At 48.0% G+C, this 23,618-nt stretch overlaps 1 protein-coding gene across 1 annotated transcript in view; it reads right to left on the bottom strand.

Moving 5' to 3' along the window:
- The window catches only part of qkia (QKI, KH domain containing, RNA binding a), a 64,841-nt gene extending 49,709 nt beyond the window's left edge, over positions 1-15,132 (bottom strand). Inside the window, 1 exon segment of the mRNA XM_047047552.1 lies at positions 14,859-15,132. Within this exon segment, the coding sequence (XP_046903508.1) occupies positions 14,859-15,003 (145 nt within the window). The 5' untranslated portion in view covers positions 15,004-15,132.
- Positions 15,133-23,618: the final 8,486 nt, after the last annotated feature.

Here is a 23,618-nt window from a genome sequence, read left to right as displayed (position 1 = left end):
ACTGAAGGGAGCAGCAGAGAGCAGTATAAATAGATGCTCACCCGCTCACCTCTATTCCAGCTCTCATGGAGTAGACAATTTTACACACTTCACTGGAATACCAGTTTGATGTATTTAGGTAGAGGGAAGGCAGAGCGTAGTATGGGTTTTTTGGGGGGGCAGCGCTGCACTGTGATGTCATGCGGTGGGAGAGAATCTAATCATTTTGGAGGGCAGAGAGCAGCGATGTAAACCAGATCCAGTAGGCTCAGGGAATCACACCATTAGGAAGCTAAAAATACCAGCTCCAGTGAGACACGGCTTCTCCTCTCGTAGAACATTCCGCGTGTTGGAGCGGTATATCTCACAGTTGACCTGTGAATAATCAGTGAGATCACAGAGTGAGTGAGTGTGTGTGTACAGCAGCTTTGGTTGAAGCTGCTAGTTCATGACTGGTATTAGTCAGCTAATACCCAGCACCTGAGAGGACTGGTCCTGTATGCCTGCCAACCCTACCACACACACACACACGCACACAGCTGGTGATTTAGATCCACGTTCCAGTTGTGCTGTCTCCACACCTCCACACACAGGGGGTGAGGAGAGTGTTCTCTGACCGAGCAGGGGACACAGTTTTCCACTCTGAAGGCCCTGCACTTTAGCCATCACAAAGCCTGGCTAAGCAGGGCAGCCTGCGGATGGGGCCTTGATGCGTCCGTGTCTTCCTCCCCCCTCTGACGGCTGCATGCAGCCCCCTCTACAGCCGCCCAGGACGGCCCGCGCTCACATGAGAGGCCCGCTTCCAAAAGGGCTGGCCAGCGTGGTTGAGCCATGAAAAGGGATGCGCTTCTGCTCTTCTCGCCTAGCACAGACATCTCTCTCCCCTCGTGGTGGATCTAACGTTTTTTAATAGTGGGTTTGGAGCCCCTGTAGACCCTGTAGTGTTGATGACTAAGCCGTCCCGGGGCTAACACACACCCCAATAGGCTCCCTTTCAGAGATGGAGAAAACAAGCAGGCCACACCCACACACACACTCAGGGTTCTATGGAACCTAATTGCTGACACACCAGGGATGGAAGGCAGTAAAGTGTGTATGTGTGTGTGTGTGTGTGGGGGGTGACTATGCAGTTAGGCGGCCGGGGGGAGAGATTTAGGTGTTTGTAGGAATCCTACTAAGCAGTCTTGGTAAAAAGCTGTGCAGTCAGGCCTTAGAGCAGATAGCGGGCCAAGCTACTCAATAAATTACTGGAGGAACAAGCCCCCAGACCCCCCTCCTCCTCCTCCTCTGCACAAGCCAAGACTAAGAAAGACACTAACACACAATTTGGTCTGGGCTGATGCTTTTACAATAAAGACCAAAACACGAGCTAACAGACGCACACACAGAACACAAGCCCAATAGCGTGAGTGTACCTCGGAGCAGCACGTTCCACTCCATGATCATCAATAATGAGCTGGAGCTGAGCTTACGGTTTGAAGCGCTCTCGTAATGCAATCACCACCATTACTGATGCTGAGGCTGGATCCTTCACACACGCACACACACACACACACCCACCTACCAAGGCGTGTGTGTGCAGTTCCTTCTGAGAAAACACCCTAAGGCCTTTGTCCAGCAGTGCTGGAGTCTGGCCTTGGGGGAGCTCTGCAGACGACACAGGAAACAGAACAGCACTTGTGCTGCAGCCTCAGAGCCGCCGCTTCAAACAGCCATCGGTGGTGTTTACAGAGAAACGTCTCAAACGTTTAACTGGATTATTTCATCCCAGTTGTGTCCCAAGAAGCCCTGTGCTCTGATGAAGATGGGGTGGATGGATATTAGAAAGCATTGGTTGGTTGGTTGGTGTGTGTGTGTGTGTGTGTGTGAGCCTGCGCTAACCCAGCGGGCAGACCCGTGCTGCAGTAACGGCGGCGTTTCGGGGGCTGAGCCGGCTGGCGGCAGAGCGATCTGCCAAACATGATGTGGCTTAATGTGGCTCCTGGCATCACTGCCTGCATGACGACCACGATTGGATGTGTCAGAGCCCGTTACCGCGGCGATTAGACAATGAGAACAGACAAGAGACGTGGGCGGGAGCAAAAGCCCAGCCGCATGCTGGCACACATGAACCACACACACACAGCAAATTGCAGGTGAGTCTTTGGTCAACTATTGTAGAGATAAAGCAAAAAGGAGAGGGCGAGAGAGACAGAGAGAGGGCGAGAGAGGGCGAGAGAGAGAGAGAGAGAGAGAGAGAGAGAGGGATAGAGTGAAAGAAGAGGAGAAAGACAGAGAACACAGAAACAGTTTCTCCGCAGAGCCATTAAACCCGGTGACTAAAATTAGAAGGAGGGAGTGGATGGATGATGGCGGCTGATGATGTGAAGCTGCTTTATGGGGCTGAGTGTCAGTGGGGGGGCACACACTCAGCCCAATGAGCCGTGGCAGTGCCAGTTTCCTGCACGCAGTGGGGTCTGCAGGGGAGTGCAGGGAAACTGGCTGGGAGAGCCGGCTCAGCGCAGAGCCATAACGGCCGGGTCCTAATGACAGCCATGGGGGGTCCATTCATTAGCCTCCCCATGAACAGCCAGATGAGGGGAGCTGGGAGGTACTTTAGTAGGCCACGCCCGAGGTGAACACCCCCCCGCTCAAAAAAAAGAGATAGAAGACAGAAAACCAACAATTGACCCACAACATGTCTCTCCTTTCCTCCCTGAAACTAGCAGACACTGTGATCGTCATTTCAAACAGCAGCTTCCCAGTGCTGGCTGTCAGTGCTTGCTAGTCTACATTCCTACAAAACAGTTTCTGAGAGAACAGGTAGGGACAGACGCTGTTAACTCTTAACGCGACACCACCTCCCAACCCCAGTGTGGGGGGGGGGGGGGGGGGGGGCTGTGTGGGGAGGGGCTGTGTGGGGAGGGGGGGGGGGGGCTGTGTGGGGAGGGGCTGGGGGGGGGGGGGTAAGAGCTGTGTGTGTGTATGTGGGGGGGGGGGGGCAGGAAAGCAGCGCCGTGATGTTGAGGCGTAAACTGAATCTGAGGAACCAGACAGACTGTAACTGCAGGACTCGTTTGTACTCGCAAACACAACGCACACGCAGTCACACTCACGCAGTAACACACACACACACTGTTTACTCTACCGGCATCTCTGGGGAGCTCATTTCACAAATTTCACCTGCCACTGAATGTGTGCTCACACAAACAAAGCCAGACCTGTACTGAGCTAGTCTCCAGACTCACTCTCTCCATGCACCTCAACCCATTTCAACATCAAGAGGGTGTATGTGTATGTGTGTGTGTGTGTGTTTTGCCTCTCCTGCTGGATCAGAACACACAACTACCCTACCACATTGTGGCCCCAGGCCTACGCCCACACACACACACACACAGACCCTAACAGGATGGGCTGCAGCAGACAGAATGTGGTACAGGATGTGTGTTTGTGTTTGTGTGTGTACTGGAACGTCAGATAAGGAGGGGAGGACAATACCAGGAAAGGAAGGCAGGCTGGTCTGGTGTGTGGAAGCAGGGCCGGGTGTGGGTGTGTGTGTGTGTCTGTGGGGGGGGGGGGGTGATTTCCTCTGAGCCCTGGGTCTGAGATGGATCCTTCCTCCCCCCAGGGTCAGAGGTCAGGGCGGGTGTGGGGGGGATGCTGGACAGGGATGTTGTTTGTACCAGTCAGGTGGTGTACACGCTTGTCTGGGTTTACTGCCACACAGACCGACCAACACACACACACACACACACACACCCTTTTCTCCTGCACGCAATAACAGGAAAGGTCCTACTGTCAGAAGAGGATGAGAGGGGGGGGGGGGGGTGAAAGGGAGGGAGGGTGCTGGCTGTCAATGTGCCCCGACAAGATAACCATAGGGCTACTTCCTGAACCGCCCCCATCCTAGGCTACCAAACTGCACACTGCCAATGTGGATAGAGACAGAAAATGTGTGTGTGTGTGTGTGTGTGGGGCTGCAGGAGGCTTTTCTCCCAGCCAACAGAAGTGATGTTATCACTTGCACAGGCCTGTCAGACGACATGCCAACGTGGTGTGTGTGTGACTGTATGTGTCTGTGTGTGTGTGTGTGTGTGTGTGAGAGTGTGTGTTTGAAAGTGAGACTATGAGCACCGCATTCCTGTGGCTCTAGTTAACAGGGAATTAGGTCATGAGATAACAAGGACTGTTTATACCTCTAGTGAAGGCTTCGCTGAGAGGTGTGTGTGTGTGTGTGTGTGTGTGTGTGGGGGGGGGGGGGGGGTAGAGAGTTGGGGGGGGGGCCTGGAGCTGGGTTTCAATGCCTCCGATTGGTGCATGAGGAGGCCTGGGGCCAGACGACAACCACCCCCCTGTTCCCCACAGCAGCCAGCCTCACACCAGAGACCTCATGCATGGCTTCCATCAGACAATGATCTCATGAGAGGACCTGCTGACGAGTAACACCGTCTGTGTGCACGTTCGCTGAAGCTGGCACCATCGTCAGGTGACGGTTGGGTCAGGTGATGTAGTGTCATTAGTCTGCTCTCACTCTGTCTAAACTTGTGTGTGCGCGTGTCCGTCCGGTTCTAGAGGAACAATGAAGAACCACCTTCCTAGTAGTGTGTGAGAGACACAAGTGGGTCAAGATGTCAGTGAGTTGGGACCAGGACCTGTCCTGTCTCCAGCACACCTTCATCACACCCCCTGCTAAAGGGTTTGGCCATTCATCGCAGGACTTGAGAGAGGGGGTGTATGTTTCTTTGTACACCAGACTGTCAGTACAAAGACAGTCTGTGTGTGTGTGTGCCAGTGTGTAGTGTTTGCCAGCCTGTGTATGTATATGCCAGTCTCTGTGTGTGTGTGTCAGTCTGTGTGTAAACAGAGCCATTGCAGGGCGTGGAGCAGAGCAGAGCGCCTAGCAGAGAGAGGGTGACCTGGTCCTGATGCAAACCGACAGGCCCGTTCCAGGCCTTTAATGTCACCACTGGTCCTCAATGACAGAGAGGAGATGTAGCCCCCAGGCTGGATTACTGCCATGGAGAGAGGGAGGGAGGGAGAGAGAGTGCAACAGCAAGAGAGCAGAAATGAAAAGTCAGTCAAGAGAACAGAGGAAGAGGGGGAGGGAACGAGAGATAGACCAGAAAGAAAATAGAGACAAAGAGATAGATATGGTTGAATGAGCAGAGTGTGCGAGCGACCGTGTGAGAGAGAGGTGAGTGAGCGAGAGGTGAGCGAGAGAGAGAGGGGGAGCGCGAGAGAGAGAGAGAGAGAGAGAGAGAGAGAGAGAGAGAGAGAGAGAGAGAGAGAGAGAGAGAGAGAGAGAAACAGAAGGTTTAGAGTGGTAAGCCGAGGAGCGATGGAGCGTCCTTGCCAGGATGAGCGAGAGGAGACACAAAGACAGGAAGAGCAGAGTAATGCTGTTGGACTCTCTCCCGCAGGAGCTCGTTCGCCCATCCTCCCAACACATGTTCTCCAGTAGGAGGACACACTGTTTACAACGCCGATGCCACACAGGTGCTTCGCACGTTCTGTACAGCTAAACCTAACCCACCCCGCCTGAATCAGGGGGGAGCTGGGGAGACGCAAACAAAAGAGAGGCTGAGAGAGAAGCTAGAGATGAAACTAGTGTTTTAAATCAGCGAGTCGAGACGTTTTGTGGAAAAAAAATGAAAATTGAGTCGGAATCCACATGTTAAACACTATGAGAGCCCGAAGATAACCCGGGGAGAACAGACTGACCTCCTGGCGTGCTGGGAGGAAGAGTAAACCAAGAGTAGTCTCCCCCCCCTCTGCTCTCACCCAGCCTGGCTCAGTGGCTGCCCCACTCTCAACCACTTAGCATGGGCCCCTCTGTATACTCACGCTATCTTATCTCGCACCACAATAAAACTACACCTCATAATCTTTATGGACAGACAGTTGCTACTTGATCCCAGATGCAGTAGAGAATGGTGAACGGAGTGGTCTGGGTGGCTATACTGGTACCCTAGCTAGCTGGTACGGGCTACTAGCTAGGATATAGTGTACACACTACTGTTTTGGGAGTGCACTAAGATACTGTGGCAGTAGTGTATACTTGTATCCTAAAGAACACTATTTTAATTTGATAGTCGTGCATACTTGTCCACTTAAGATCACTATGCTACTGTCGTAGTAGTGTGTACTTGTCCACTTGGCCCCAGGGTGTGTGCCAAGACAGGACCCAGATTACACAGGGGGCTATTGTGCTCTCAACGGGGGGGGGGGGGGGGGGGGGGGGGAGGAGAGAAGTAACCTTGAGAAGTAACCTTGCCCTTAGCCTAGGAGATGACCTCATTCACAGCACAGAGGAATGTTGCCCCCTCCCTCTCTCGTTCTTAGCACTCTCCCTCTCTCTCCATCGCTCTCTCACTCTCTCCATCGCTCTCCCCGTCGCTCTCTCCATGCTGGCCTTGCTCCCCTTTCCTTTCAGTGCACACAATCAATCAATTCAGTAACACACTAGCACACTAACCCTTTCATAGAATCCACACAATGATTTCCCATTGTTTTCCACTGGGAGCCCAGTTGGGATGCTTCCCCTTTAGTGTAATGGTGTTAAAGAGCTCTTTGTTTCCCCAATTAAACCCCGGACACACAACTGCAGCTCCCGTGTTGGTGTCCCGATCCGCTCTGAAACGGCGTCACGCGTAACACAGCCGCCCCGCTACGGCCGCCCCGCGACAGCCGCTACCCGGCGATACGAATGTTTACCGGTTAACACTATCGGTTAAACAGTGTTGCCAATTTTCACCTTCCCTAATGATTAAAAGTCTTATCTAGCGACAAATCTACCGAATTTCTGCTACTTAAGCAATCTTTGTTTTTATTGATGAGCAGAAGCAGATTAACTGTAATTGTACCTCAGTGTTGTTATAGCCAATCATGTAGGTTCACAGCCTCGGATTCAATGTTTCGTTTGGTTCATGTGTTTTCTTCTGTTATTTATGCTACTATAAAATCAACCACTTAAGGGGGGGGGGGGGGGGATATTTGTATTGCCCATTAATTTTTTATATGGGTCACAGACACTCGTCCATTCTAAATGTTTTATCGTGTTGGTTGGCTTTCTGTCTTTTTCTTTCTAAATGAGCATCCCTATACTGGACACACAATGCTGAAGTAGTTCTGCCTGAGGTTCCTTGTCAGTGAACAAACCACATCCCGACTGGCCTGCTGGACTGGACGTCCAACCTGTTCCTTCAACGAACAGCAAAACGCCTCACAATCCCTCCACAAAAGTTGTATTACGGCAACTATACACGTAACACTAGCCCCAGTTTTAGATGCATCCAGATTGCATGTATATGTGGCATGTTTACATGTTGTTTCTGTCACCGGGGGGAGAACATGGGACATGCTGATGTCATGTCCTGGAGGGGTGGGTGGTGGTGGTGGTGGTGGGGGGGGCTGTGTCCTCTGTCTGAATCACAGTCCTGCTCTCTACATATTTGATGGCGGCCCGCTACGCATGACTCTCCCACCTGCCTGGGGGGAAAGTCATCGGGTTGCCCTTGCAAAATGAAACAAGCGCACACACACACACATACCTCACAAAAAAAGTTACAAAAAAACACAAGCTGCTTTGGGACAGCTTAATTATTCATCGTTTGATTTATCATTCTCTGCAGGAGAGATGCGGTGGAAGGTTGGAGCAGCAATCCCACTTGATCTATGGCCGGTTTATGAACGGAGAGGCCTGGAAACAGCCAGGTTGGCCTGGGTCGTGTCTGCGTGCGCGCGTCTGGACCGAATTGTTGCATACTTGAACTATAATAAGCAGAGCTGGACACGTATCTGCACACAGAGCAGCACCTGCAGAGTTAACCTGACAGAGAGAGGGGCGGAGTGAAAGGTAAACAGGTTAAGTGTGCTGTGCTTTGAGAAGGAATTCCTGAGGTGGCAGGCAACTGTAACCATGCCTTCCTGAGCAGGGAGGAACACAGGCATGGCCGACGAGCCAGAGCTTCCTTTTCCTTAATTTCCCTCGGTTGAGGCAAAGAAAACAGCCGAGAGAGACAAGCGGAAAAGACTGTGACTCTGGGAGGATCAGAAGAGGGCAGAGCAGAACGGGACAGAGCTCACACTGTACAGAAGCCTGAACGGTGGGAGACCTGCAGCTCTTAGACTCTAATCGCACTTTTAAGAGAAAGAATACAAATAAAGGTGGAACAAGAGACAGAGAGAGACAAAAGAAAGACAGGGAACAGGAGAGAGAAAGAAAGAAAGACAGGGAACACGAGAGAGAGATGGTTAGAGCCCAACTGCAGCTCCCGGACAAAGTAATACCGAAAACAAATTGAGAGGGGTGGGGTTTGTCGAGGGTGGGAGAGCTATTCCAAGTAGTCAAAGAATGTAAGAGGGTGAGGCCCTACTCCTCGCTGCGTGTGTGTGTGTGTGTGTGGGGGGGGGGGGGGGGGGGGCAGGGGAAACAACGGCTGGTCCCAGACTGTCTCTCCCAGATAAATTAAATTGAGTCACAGGAAGTCTGTGAGACTGACTAGTATGAGAAACAACCAACAGGGAGAGGAAGAGAGAGGACAGAGAGAAGGAGGGCGTTGGAGCTTTGTTCACCTCCCTTCATCCTCTAACCCAGCTGAAACAGCCTCCCCTTTCTGGAACCAGTAAAAACAAACAGCCAGACAGGCCATTCCTGTGTGGCTCTGGGTGTGACTTCCTGCGAGCAGACTTTCAGACCCAGCCAGATTAGAGTGGAGGAGGAGGAGAGGGGGGTCACAGTTCACTAACATATTCAGTCAATAACAGCTTAGCAGATGTTGTGACACAGCCATTACAACATCCCCTCACTTCCCCTCGTCATCTCACTCCACCATCTTAATATCTGCTGGTCGAACTGCTTTGTCACTGTGAAGCCAGCTGGCTAACAAATAAGGAGAAAACTATTTCCTATGTCGCAGGAAACAGATGGAATATTCTAGAATGTGTGTTTAATTACAGTAAGACTTGACAGTCTGATTAAACATCAGTCTGCGAGTGAAACTCACACTTCAGAGTTGTTTGTGCTTGACATTCAGACTAGAAAGGACTACAGCAACATTTCAGTGCTGCAATGCAACAATAGAAGCGTATAAAACTAAAGACAGGATCTCCTAAATAGCCACTAGGCTGTTTATCAGCCAGAAGGTGTAGGGAGGAGTTATTGGGTGAAGCGACATGCAGGCAGGCAGACGAGCAGGCAGGCAAGCAGGCTGAGCCAAGCCAGCAGTGATAAGAAGGCCCCTGCAGTGGCGGGATAGAGGTCTGAGATAAGAAGAAGGGCCTGACGCTGAATGACTTTATCAGCCCTCAGAGAGGCAGGGGCCGGGGGTCAGTGGAGGCGGGGGGCGGGCTGTGGGCCAGGGGCCCCGGCTGAGGCTGGATCACACAGACACTAGCATGCTGCCTTCAGATAGAGGCTTCTGGGACTGCCTGCTCAGGGCCTGGACCCAGCCCTGTCAACCTGACACACCAGCCATTACCATACACTCAGTGTGTGTGTGTGTGTGTGTGTGTGTGTGTGTGTGTGTGTGTGTGTGTGTGTGTGTGTTAAGGAGATAGTCTGTAACTCAGCATTACAACAGTCAGAGGCAGCTCAGTAAAGCCACTCACTGAATGGGTCTGGTAATTAAATTCCAGCCTATAAGTGGTGCCTTGGGAGGGTGGAGGAAAGAGAGGGGGACAGCCCTTTTCCCAGCCCCCTCCCCTCTCTCTCCGAGGTCTCTTGCAGCCCCAGGCTATGTCTTAGTTTGCGAGCGGCACTCAATCTTGTTAGATGGCAAATTGATTGCATGTCGAAGGTTAGTGCAGGTCTGGCCCTGCACTGTGCTCACTAAGGGTCACACTGGAGAGGGGAAATAAAGTGCCAGTGGCTTGCAGGAGAGACAGAGAGAGAGAGGAGAGAGAGAGAGAAAGACAGAGAAAGAGAGAGACAGAGAAAGAGAGAGACAGAGAGAGAGGTTCTCGCATTGACCGTTAAGGCTTCGATAAACTCCAGTGTTGTACGTGTAGGTATGTACGTACGCAGGCACCATTGCTCACCCCACCACTACTTTATGTCTAAACGGGGGTTTAAAAGCTATGTCCACTAGGAGGTAGGTCAGCAATATGTTTTACAGACGGGAAAAATGTGGACAACTAGGCCTACTTCCGATTTTGTACATAAATAAACAGAGCAGCCCCCCCCCCATGATTACATTAAGCTAGCTGGGAATCACCAACACAGTCTGACCCTGGGCATGACCTTAGTCTAATGTTAGCTTTAAAAAGCATACAGGCTCCAACTGAAAGTTTGTGAACCCTTAATCAGATTAACCTGACCTATTGAAAGTCTACAGAGATGTGCAACTCTTGGCAGGGAGAGAGGGAGTTCCATACTGACTTATGGCATTTTCTCTCCGAACCAACTGGCAGTTGCACACCGTGCTAATGTTTTATGGCTCCTCCTGCCAGGAGAATATACAGTATAGCATTTTGAACAGGTTTGTTTGCTGGCATGTCAACTGAGGATCATAAAAATGAAAAAAACTGGAAGACGAGTGTCACCTTGGAGACGAACAACTGCTGTGCAAGGGAATCTGAACAGGGCCTGTCAGACTCTACTGTGACCTTGACTAGCTCAATACACACCTACACACACACACACACACACAGCTACACACCTCAAGCACACACAGGCATCAAACACACTTCTCTCCTTCACACGCGCACACACACACACACACACTCTCTGATGGTCTAGATTGAGGGGAACTGGGAGCAGTTGTTACACACACGGGGTCACAAGGGGTAATGCTCTTGGTGTCTGCTTTCTCTCGCCATGGAAACAGCTGCACATACACACACACAAAACATTGCACACGGGGGAATGTGTGTTAGCTATATATGTGTGTGTGTGTGTGTGTGTGTGTATGCAGCTGTCTGGGCTCCTCTGAGAGGAAGAGAGAGAGAGACAACTGGAAGACAAGCTCTAAGCTTCTTTCCCATGTCTTGGCTGTCGTTGTCCATCCTTTATGGGCAGGCAAAACCACACAGTACATTTATACTAAACTAAAGAAGAACACTTTCCTTCTACAAGTTTTTAAACGCTGTGTGTAGTAGTTTTGACTGCACATTTTGTACCCATTTTCTCCACAGGTAGCTAGCACAGTCATTAAGTTAAGTATCAAACAACCTCTAGTATACTGCCTGTCTTTGCTGTTCAGTGCTATAGTTAAAACTCAGGCATGGCAGACTGGCATTCATTCTGCTCTACAGGGTCACCTTGACAGGCTAGCAGGGGACAGCTGGGGTTCCTATGGAGACAACATTTCCTGCCGGACGCTGAACACAATCCCTTCTGGTCTTCCGGGATAAACACGCCAACTTCCCGGACACAGGTGAATCCTAGAGCCACTATATGTCCAGGAGACCTGCTCTCTGAATCACTGCTTCTGGACATCCCAGTTAAATAAATAACACATTTATAAAAATAGGAGACCACTGCACCTTTTTCTTTCCTGTGAAGACAATTTTGAGTGAGGGACAGAAGGGTAGAATTTAAGACCGCACTGCAAATGTTACCCTTCTGTTCCTTCCGCAAAATTGTCCTTCTCAACTTTTTTTTTAAGAAAGAAAAAAGGTGCAGTGGTCTCAATTTTTTCCAGAGCTGTATAAACGTATTTCACGGGAGGTTGACCGTTCCCTTTAAGAACTTTGTGCACCAAACACAACCACATGACCGTATCCAAATCCTGGTCCGACACTCACCGAAATGCCTGTGGTTGATATAAACAGAGTGAGAGAGGTCTCCAGTGATCTGGGCTGATTTAAATCACAGTGAGCTGTTATCCTTGTTTTTTTACCACAGAGCATATGTACTTGGTGGTATGCAAATGACTCTGGCCAACAGCTAAGCACTCAGTCCATTTATACAACACCAGGCTCCTTTATACAGACTGAGAGGTGAGAATGTGAGGTAACAGGTTATAATTAATCTGTCCTTTTCTGAGTAGTGGACCTGGAGTTGTGGTTTTGACAGGTTAACGTTTATGCAATAGTTAAAGGTTGTGAAAGAAATACTACTGGAATTACTTTTATTTTAAATAATTGGGGATTGTGAGGAACCTGTATTTAAAGGGTGAACTAACAGTTCAGTGTTTCCCACACATAGACTAATTTGTGGCGGTGCGCCACAGAATCAACTCCGGCCGCCACACATTGCGTTTCGTAAAACATTTTTTTTTATCGCTATTTAGGTAAAAACACGCAGCGTATTCGTTCAGCTGCATTTCCTTTCCCTGCTCTCCCTCCGTCTCTTTCACGCACGCGTCTTTCTCACATACACACACAGTCACTACGTCAGCACACGTTAGCAACAATGCATACGCCGTTCTAGTGAGACCGACAGCTACATCAGCGAGCCTTCAGCATTAGTGCCGTAGCTAAAGGTCTAGGAAAGTTGAGGCTACTTTTCGCTAGGTACCGACGGACATGTCTTAATCGAAGGTTCCCCTACGTTCTTTTGGTGAGAAGTTTCAAGAGCTAGCTACTTACCCGGCGTCATGGAGCCGAACAGTTAAATAGTTATTTAGCACCCTGTATGCAGCGTCGCTACCTGCATATGCAGAAATTATTTGTTTGTTGTTGTTGATTTTGTGAATTATTTCCAATCCCCCCCCCCCCCCCCCCCCCCCCCCCCGCCACATATAGTTTTCTAATCTGTGGGAAACACTGCAGTTCCAGACCAGACAGACACAGAAGTCTCTGAACTCTGGTGATTTTGATCACACACACACTAAACATTTGGCAGAATGGTTCAGTTTTGGGGCTGCAGCCGTGGAAACTCCGGTAAACTGTGGAACAACGTTGTCAGCTCGCTAGAAGCGGCCAGGGATTGAGGGCCAGCGTAGCCTAGCCCAGACAACTTAACTCAAACTCAAACTAAGCCATGGTGATAAAGACGTGTTTTTATTTTAATCTTTACATGACTGGGTAAATCAACAGAGAAAGTGTGTTCTCTTGTGACGCAACAACCTCGCCAATCAACTGAAGTTTATTTAGTGTCCAAATTGACATACAGATACTGTGAGAGCGTGAAGATAAAGAGAGAGAAATACAGAGGCACCATGTTGCTGACTGCGTGGCCCTTTTCAGTCATTGTCCAAAAGTGGAAGGGGTTTGTGTGAAAGCTGGGGTTTGGGGTTGTGGGGGTTGGGCAAAAAAGTAAGGCGGAGGGATACGGAGAGGTAAAAAAATCGGTTTTCCTGTGTCAAAACCTTGACGAGAGAGCGAGGTAGGAAGGTAAATAATGTTTGTTTTTTTAAGTTGCTTCAGGTGTAATCATTTAAGGAATGTCTAACAGTATGTTGCAGTCCAGAAGGTGTATAGTGTAACTGAAAATTCAGCATCTGTAACCAAGTCTAGTTGGAGGCAAAACTATTTTGTTTTACAAGTGCAAATCAGATCATTCTTGTTTAAGGTTTTGGACATAAATTTTGCAGCAAGGGGCCTAGAGGATTGTATTGTTCAGTCTTGCAACAATTTTTTTATAAATAGGACCTCCCACACCGGTCTAACTACTCTCAAAGACTCAAACTACTCGTCACTGAAACTGTGTCGAGTTGACCAAAGAATCTGACACGTCCTTCCCAAATTCCAGTTCCCATCTCATTAATACCGCACTACCGTGTTTTACGTTTTAGATATCTTCACCGCATGTATTTGCCTTAGTGTCAGCTCTTTCCAAAACACGCATGATATTGACAGAATCTGACTGGGACTGTCCGCGAGGGGGATGTGGCGCTCTCTAGCGTCACCAACTCAATTACATAAACCTCACTAGAAGTAACACGCATTTGTCCTTAACAGAAAATAATCATAATAATATGTCGAGTGACCCATTTTAGAACAAGGCGCTAGATCCTTGAGAGATGTGCACCGTGTCTGACAACAGTGGCCCAAAACAAAGGAGACATGGTTAAACGGGTAGATCAAACATGACGGCTGCAGTTCGTGGGAAACCATTTCTAACACGTCGTTGTGTATATGGCATATGTAACTAATCCAAGCCGATCACGTTTTGATTAAGCTACAAAGTGTATTAGCCATAACTCAAAAGTTCTAGGGGTTGTGAAATCTCTGCAAACCAGTAACTCGCTGTCCATTGTTACACCAAGACGGCAACAGCCTGGCACATTCCGATGTGTTTCCTATTCAGTCATTTCTTTGCTTGGCAAATGTTTTTAAGAAAGGGCGATCCACTTCCTCAATAGGCCGCGAAATATAATGGTTTATTTGTTTATCTGCTTTCAGTCTTGTTATTTTGTGTAGTTTTTTACAGGCCCGTGCAAAATAGCTAAACCTAACCAATGTTACCCTCCACGAGAGTTGGATGGACCGCGGACGAGCTATGGCTGTCTACCATTCCTCGTGCAAGCGAAAAAACTACCCCTGCTGAAACTTCGACTGGGACATAATGAAAGTTATATCGTTTTAACCAAACAAACCAATAATATATTGTCATATCTACTTTATACAAACAACTTATCCGGATAATACCGCGTAGGGTAATTAGCTTCTATCATGGCTAGCTAAAACTTTTCCGTTCGCCATCGTCACAACTCTTGAATGCACAACAAACTGGATGTGCTACTCGGCCTCCAAACTCCCGGATCACATACACCCATCCTCGAACAAACACCTACTAAACTAGTTGCTTTTTCTTGCACACGTAACTTGGTATACGAAGTTAGAGGGAGAGTTTTGTCACGCCGTGGGACTATTTAGCAAACAAAACATTTGAACTGGGCTAGTTAGCTAGTGCGTTCCTGCGCTCCTCAATGCAGCAAGCATGCCCACCGAGGGTCACAGCGCCGTGGTCACGCTTTCACTCCCGTCTCCCCATTTCTACAGACGGCATTTACCTTCATCCAGAAGCCTCTCCAGGTGTGTGAAGATTCCGCAGAGATTTGGCAAACTGGTCATCAGCTTCTTTTCGTTTAACAATTGCATCAAATAGTCGGGACTTGGCCTCGGTCTCTCCTTCACTTCGATCTCCCCGACCATCATCTTTGCGTCGAGAGTGCGAGCAAACCACCAACAGAATCCTTTTTTATGAAAAGAAAAAAAATGTAAAAGAAAAAAAACTTGCGGATCAAATCCCTTGTTCCCCCCCACGTTTCGATGGCTGTGGTTAGACGCTCTAGCACAGTTGCTCAATTTACATGAACAGTAATATTGTGCAATGTAGATATATTTCCTTTCAAAATAGCTCCTCCTTATTAGCATTCATGGTTGAAACCTTGCTCTTTATCCGTTTTAATGTATGTATATGATATACTGGATACTGTTATAAACCCACCAACTGTATCCCTTTACCATATTATCTGTTTTATTGGTTTGTCATTACATTCTAACAGTCTTAAAGTTGGATACATTCATGGAAAGGCTTTTTTGTTTATTCAATCTGCAAGTGCAAATTATAAATAATACATTTCCTTTGCATCTAAGAACATGTTATTTGTAGTTGTACAGTTTTACATTCTACCAAATGTTTATTGAATTCCATCTTCTTCATACAGACAGTCATTGATCCCTATTTTACAGGTTAATCAGTATGCTTATTTTATTGCCCTGTCCTTGGAAAGACCTTTTTAAATATCCCCTTGGAAAGACCTTTTCAATAGAATAGTAATACAATAATCAATGGCATGCACACACACACACACACACACACACACACACACACACACACACACACACACACACACACACACACACACACACCCTAGTTATAGACTGTCTTCAACAGTCGGTCTTTGTAATTCACTAATACACATGAAGCCCACAGCTTTGCCCTGCTTCTGGCAGCTGTCCAGTGTGAGTGGGGCCCAGCTAAATCTGAGATCTGACCTTCCCCTTCTTTCAATTTGTCCGCTTGCCTTTCTGTCTTTGTGAAAGTAGTCCCTGGACTAGTGTATGAATACTCAAACAGCTGCACTCTGACCTCTCAGTTTAGATATCTGTAGTATGTCAGGCTCAAGAATACACCTCTGGGACTTAGACGCTGGTCTCTCCTTTAAAGAGGGGATACCACACAAATTCCTACAGATAACTTGAGTTAGCTAGAGGTGGTGTTGTGTGTGTGTGTGTGTGTGTGTGTGGGGGGGGTGGTCTTACCTACTGAAACCATAACATTGAGGTATGGTATGTCTGTCATACAGACGCCATCTAAAACTACAGGTGGTGAGATGAAAACATAACAGACAAGTCTGGGTTTTCACTTAAAGGAGAGATGAAGATTCCTCTGGCTTCAAAAATTGGCTGGTTGAGAGGGAAAAGATAGGAAATGGACTGGGAAGGTCCTTCATTGATGTGGTTTAAAGAGATAACTAAATTGTTCATGGTGTTTGCTTCATGTTTTTTCTTCATCCAACTGTCTTTGAATACAAGTGAAGAAGAAAAGAAAGAAGTAAGAGACTTCTGGCATCAAAAAGATCTGGCATTTATTTCAGGCTTTGAATATGGGTTTAGTTCTTATCTCAATCAGCGCGCATGGTAATTTGCACCTTGCCTAGTGCTGTTCCTTCTGAGATAGGTCACGTGGTCCTGTAGTGTGTGTGTGTGTGTGTGGGGGGGGGGGGTCTGTGTGTGTCTGTATATGTATGTGTATGCATGTGTGCATATGTGTGTGTGTGTGCATACGTACGTGTGTATGTGTGTCAGCAGCCTGTAAGTGACAAGGAGAGATACTAATCCCCCATTGCTTTGCCAGCCCCTGTGTTTTCGTCATTTTTTAATAACACGGGTTACATTCAACAATTAATCCAATTAACAGAGCTCTGGATAATTAATGAACATGTGTTTAGCCCCTTTTGAAGAGGGGGGTAGCATGGATCCAGGAGGCAACCCTGGGCTGTTAGTGGGAGCAGGGAGAGGGGGCAGTGGTAGACAGAGGCCCAGAGAGAAGGCACTGAGCCCAGGGGACAAAACTCCTGCTAAGCTGGCTGAGATAAGGCTGTGTTTCTACCACAGCACAACACAAACCCACCGGCTCCTGACAGTAAACAGACACAAAACAAAACTATTTCCTTTCCCTACTGTATCCAGTTTTACTTCAGGCCAATGTATGTTACCAGAATCTGGGTCATTCAGAGAGAGAGGTAGGGAGACAGTAGGGGAAAGAAAGAGACACAGTAAGCATTGTTTGAGAATTTAATACAAAGAAACATAAGCAAATTCATGAATTACTAGATTGAAGACTCCAAGCAAACATCCAAAACCTGTTCACAAGAACTGGGATTAGACTTCTAATCCTGTCAGCCAGTCAGCTGGGTGGTGACAGACATCACATGATGGATGGCGCCTTCCCCACAATGCTCTAACCCTACCTAGCTTAGGCTCCAAACAATGTTGCAGTTGAAGGTCTCCTTGTTGTCCTGGTCCTAGTCCTGGTTCTGGTCCCGGTCCTGGTCTGGGGAATGACATCCCTGCCTGTTGTCACAACAGGTGGGGACAGCTGCAGCCACCACTGATGGAGTGTTCTGATAGGACAAATCTCCTCCTATCCTGCCAATCATCAATCAACGCCGGCGAATGACAACACACACATCAGAGTTACGACCTCGGCCATTCTGACAGGTGGAGGACAAACCATAAAAACAACAACTTTCCCCGGATGAGTGTGTGGATGTGCGTGTGCATTTGTGTGTATGTGTGTGTACTAGAGGCAAAAGAGCAGAGGGTGAGAGTGTTTGTGACTGATAAGGACACCTGCAGAGGAAGAAGAGGAAGATGCAGAAGAGAGGATCTCCATTGATTTCTTCCCTCCAGAGATTGAGCGAGAGAGGGATTGATCCTGTGGTGTGTTCTCCTCTGAGATCTCAACACAGACTGCTCCACATTGATAAGAACACACAACATAATCCTGCAATCACTCCACCAACACAAACAACACAGCACATCACTACAATTTAGAAGCGGAAAGAACACAGGATATTGGGTTAGGGACTCTTCTCAGTTTAATAATACCTAAAGGAGGTCATATTTACAGAGCAGTATGAGGCCCAAACCCAATTCCAGTCCACGGGAAGGTGTTGACGTTGCCCTGCTGTTGTTTGGGATTGAGTCTGTGCACTGACACCTGCAGGATGGAGCAGGACGGAGATAAATGGCACTTGTGTCCTGCTTCTGCACGTGCTTCATGGCTCTGGGACGACTCTCTCCCTCCCTTCCTCCCACTCTTTCTCTTTTTCTCTCCAACCTCTCTCTCTCTCTCTCTCTCTCTCTCTCTCTCTCTCTTCCCCTCTGTCTCTCCTTCCCTTTTTCTCTCTACCAGAGTGACTAGAAGAAGACGGATGGTTCCCGGGGGGGCGTTTATTTCTGTTGTGCTGTTCTCCTCTCTCCCCTGCTTCATTGTTGCTTCTAACAATCTGTCTTTTGATAGGAGAGCAGTGCTGAGAGGCATGGTTGCTCCACACTACATAGATAAGGCAGATGTGTGAGTGTGTGTTGGTCTGTGTATGTTTGTGTGTGTGTTATTCACCTGCTTTAGGCTTGGACTGGGCATGCAGAACCGCAGAACAAGCATTCTTTGTAGTGGGCCCTTGGTGAAACAGCTTGTGTACATACGCCACATCAAAGGATAGGTCCTTGACGGCAACCACAAACCCACCCAAAGTGACAGATACAGGCAGGCACAATCCCATCTAGCTTTATGTTTATACAGGCGAGTAAACCCAGCGGTGTCGTAAAAGCCCAGTTGTCGGTTGAGGTGTCCTCTGTCCTCTGTATGTCTGGCTGGGTGAGTGAGCACGACAAGCAGCCGGCTAACGTCTCTTCTCTCTCTCTCTCTCTCTCTCTCTCTCTCTCTCTCTCTCTCTCTCTCTCTCTGTCTCTCTTTCTCTCTCTCTCTCTCTCTCTCTCTCTCTCTCTCTTCTTTGTCTCTCTGCAGCTGACTGCTCCTAAATCTCCGGGCAAACTGAACAGCTGACTCTGGGCAGGCGTTCAGGTGAAACAGCAGCCCCAGCCCCGCCGTCCGTCCATCCATCCTGTTGATGCAGTCACTGTCAAACACACACACCTCCACTCTCCCACAATCCATTTTTTTCACCTGGATTCCCTCTATGCTTCCGCTGTGTCATGGCCTCCGTTGTGTTTTGCCTGTCGGTTTCTTGCGTGCGCCTGTCGTGTGGGCATGTCAGTCTCTCTCCCTCTCTCCCCTAGTTCCTAGCCCCACCAACACACCTGTCTCGTCTGTAATCACCCAGCTGTTGTGCATAGTTGCAGACCTCCCCTGTTATTACGTCCCCTTGTCAGTCTTTGTCTGATCGTTCGTTCTTTTTTACCCTGCGTAGGCTGTTCCTGCTCCTACGTGTTTCCTGTCGACTTTGCCAGCTTTTCTTGGTTCTGAGGACATTAGTTGCGTATTTTCTTTGGATCTGGTCTGCCTGCTTTCTTCTGCATTTGGGTCCACTTGCTCTGCCACACCCGTGACACTCTCGTCTCCGCACACGCAGCTGCAATGTCTCTCTTGCTCTCTGCAATCTCTTCCGCTCCTGCTCTCTCACATCTCTCAGCCGTCTCTACTCTCACGCTCGTTTCTCTGCCTGGAATGTTCTCACTCCCGGACTCCTTTTGCTTTCTTACTTCATTCATCGTCTCCAGACTCTCTACTCCCCCCCTGCTCTCTCTCCCTCTATTCTAGGTAAACTGTGTACCCCCAGCCAGTCTCTTTGTAGTGTGACTCGCTGTACATAAAGCTTTTGTTCTAATGCCACTGCTGTGATGCAGCGAGACAGAAGCACAAGGACACACTCAGGCAATACAGCTGAGCTCAACTCTAGACTAAGGGATGGGAAAGTCACCTTTCAGCTAACGTAGCTAACCAAGCGCTAACACAGAGCTAGCCCCTGAGCTACAGAGCTAGCCCCTGTGGGGGTGGAGTTGGGGGTGTTTGGGGGGTAGTGACTGCTAGTCTACTAGACTAAATACTAAACAAGTGGTATGGGTAGGGGTAGTGGCAGGAGCAGCTGTTAAGGGCCAAAGCTGGCCGGGCTAATTTTAGCAATCAGTGCTGAGTGACCGTGCCCTCCCCCAGGCATGCCCGGGGGTGACCCCTCTGACAGGCTCAGATTACAGCAGAGGGCAGGATTAGGACAGGATTAGAGTTGGCTGTTGAACTCTTCCAGGAACACCCCCATTCCCCTGAGATGGCAAGGTTGGAGAAGGCACACACATACACACACTTGAGGAAAACTACAGCATAGCATGGCCCAAACAGGATCAGTGACTTCATACCTTGGATGAGAGTGAGGTTTTAGCAGAGCTTGAAATTCCCTAATCTGCTCAACTCGTATCAGGACGGTTACCAAAACCCAAACATCTCTACAAACAGAAAAGGAAGCTACAAAATGTTTAAATCACATGTTGGTGGATACTTCCACTCACTGACAACCTGTATTGTACGTCTGATGATCTGTCTCCACACAATAGGAACGTAATCATACTATCCACTGAAATGATCTGAACCTGCAATCTGTTCATCAACAGTCAGATTCTAGAATGTTCTTAAGAGAGCAGAATCACGCTGGTTCAATCTATTCTGCAGTCTGGAAACAAACTGAAGGCCGTATGTGTTTGTGTGACCTCACGTTGGGAGACAGAATGAGAAACAGCTCATTACTGCATGAGCTGGGAGGTCAGGTTATGATCAACACAATGTTCTCCTAAATGAACTTTCTGTGCTGTCTTTTTTCTACTCATTTCATTTCCAGGAACAAAGAAAGAAGCAAGGGGAGGGGGGGGGAAAGAAAAACCATGCAGCTCATTTTATTTCATGCTGGGCTTTCCTCAGCAGTGCGTGAGTGTCTGAGAGGCTGGCCAATCAGAGCCAGTGTACTGAAACGCTTCAGACGAGGCCAAATAACGCCTTATTTACTCTCTCTCTTTCCCTCTATCTCTCCATCTCTTCCTGCTCATTTCACAGTTCACTTGCATGAGCAGTTTCTGGGCTGCTATAGTGGGTGTCACACACACACACAGATGTCTAGGGCTGTATTGGTAGAGATCTGAATAATCTAACTCCTTTCTCCCTGGACACTGAGACATTTGTTTATTTGCACCTTGATGACTATGCTAACGTGGGAATAATTCCCTCCCCTGTGGAAGTAATTGTTCCAAAAAGACTGTCTTCACTTTCTAGCACACACCTCATGAGGAGTGGTCTCCACAGTTGAATCGGAAGGTAAACTGGTGAAGGCTTAAAGGTGCTGTAAAGCAAATTCCATGATTTGCTTCTCAGTACATTATATATGTGTGAAATTAGTTGCTGAAGGCATGTGCAAAGTTCTAAAACTTTGTCGCACTGAAAAGTGGAGTTAGAACGTTTAACTGTTTCTCACCCGTTTTCAGCTCAGGCCGGGAAAAACCAAACCTATCTACGTCACAGCCCCCTATCTACATCTGATCATATATGGTTTATATAACCTGCATTCTGTTACTCAGTTGGTACAATGCAAAGACAAAGTAATTAACACATAAAACACACAGAGACTGCAGGTCTGTTCTGATATCTGCAATTGATTTAGCTAGTTGTTGCTGTTGTTGATAAATTCAATGAATTCGAGAGGCCGGGCGACATGCCCCCCAGTATCAAGCAGAGAAGACTTTTCTCACAATTTCAAAGCCTAAATTAACATAAACTTGTCTGTGTTTTTTTCTCCATTTGAGTAGTTCACATTCTTCTGTGGTGTGATGAACTTACAACTCATTTTCAGTTCTGCTTTGCTGCCAGTTTACAGTAATGATCATAAAAAACTGTTTCTGTAAATTGTTGTTCGGGACAGTTTCATGTCATGTCATATTTGATATGCTTTTCTTGCTGCTTAGCAGTTGTAATAGTAACGTTTTAGTGTGATTTGTAGGTTATAGGTTTTACACAGATGTACATGCAACATACCTAATGTGTTCGCATATTCCTTTGTCTTCCAAGGGCATCCCACATGGTCTCCTGCAACCACTGAGTGAAAACCGGAGATGGTTCAATTTGAATCTTTATAAGTCAGACAATCTTTTCATCCATCTAGACCTTGGAGTTTTGTTTACTCGGTAATTCAACATCTTACACTCACAAGCCTGGCCCATGGTGGGAGAGCATGATGGTGGATCTATCATAGTGGATGATGGAGCAGCACAAGCCCACGTATGTGTGTGTGTGTGTATGAGTGAACTCTGCCCTTAGTGGAGAGAAATCAGGCGGAGTGAGGCTTGCGTGAGGAAGATGTTCCAGAGTTGGTTCCTTATCAGGGGCCCAGACCAATGATTAGCACTGTTAGCTGCACACTAGATGCACCATGGGAGGTTGTTTTGAGCACTGTGTCTTTGTAGCTCTCCATACTGCACCTCAATGAATGAATCATTGAATGAATGGAATGTGGATCTGCCGGTCATTCATACCCAGGTACAGGACTCCTTACCTCCTACCGTCCTCTGGAATGAGCTGAGGGGAGGGTTTACAGGGCTCCGCACAAAACACAACACCTGGAAAGCCCATAGAGCTGCTCGGAAATATGATTTATGTAAACGTGATTTATTGTCCTGCATGTACTCTGACACATTCTTTTTGCATTTGTTAATCTCTTTTAGGCAGTAAAGAAAACGAGGAGAATAACATAATAACGAGTTGCATAGTAAACAAAGCTGAGGAACAGCACGGTTTGAAATTGAAGTTGAATCCGTCTCTTCTTGACAACATTCAGTACTTCCTCTGCAAGTCTGTGAAGTGGTTGGGTTTGAGACATGCCTTGCATTAAGAGCCTGTGCTCCGAGTGTCCTTGTTGTGCGAGTCAGAAATCAATTAGGCAGGCTTTCTGCTGTGGGTCCTGGCTGTGCCCTGTGAACAGCAGTCTGACTAATGCTGTCATTGTGTCTGGGAAGAAGCACTCATTGTGACTGGGAGCTCTGAGCAGGAATCTCATTAACTACTGTACAGTGGGAGGACATGGGATGAAAGGGAGTGGAGACAGTAGCGCAGTGTAAGTATGGGTGCATTCCTCACACGCAGCAAAGACATGGTGTCTTTCCTTCTTCCTTCCCCCATGGTTACTGAATGTTCTAGACAAACAACACACACGCGTAGATACCCAAAAATGCACACATACACACACTCACTCGCCCACACAAACATATCATGTTAATGTTGTGGTAAAAAAAAATACAAAATGGAGAAGGTTACCTGTAGAGGTGTGTATGTGTGTGTGAGAGCGGAAAACAGGAATGCTGCCGGCCCTCATTCTTCAAGGCATTTCCCAGCATGCCTGGGCATGGTCCACCTCCAGCCGAGGTTCTCACAGGAGTGTCAGTATTGGCTCCCTGCCTCGACTCACACAGGGAAACAGCTTCAGCACAGCCGATGCCCCTCTCTGTACACCCATCCGTCCATCTATCCATCCATCCACCCATCCGTCCATCCATCTGCCTTTGTGTTTTTCAGTGTTCAGTTCAGTGCACTGTACCTCCCAGACTACACAACAAAACCTGGCTAAATGAGGGCAAACTCAGCCAGTGTACCCCAGAGGCATTTAGAAAAGAACATGTAGAGAGTGACATGAATCTGACAATCACGCTTTAATGAGAGACAAACACAGTGGTTTATGTTTCTGGTTTCTTTGTTGTTCTGTTGTTGT

Source organism: Hypomesus transpacificus, chromosome 3 (genome assembly GCF_021917145.1).
Source record: "Hypomesus transpacificus isolate Combined female chromosome 3, fHypTra1, whole genome shotgun sequence".
NCBI lineage: Eukaryota > Metazoa > Chordata > Actinopteri > Osmeriformes > Osmeridae > Hypomesus > Hypomesus transpacificus.
Note: the sequence above shows the minus strand (reverse complement) of the source record. Positions and strands in the feature narration are given on the sequence as shown.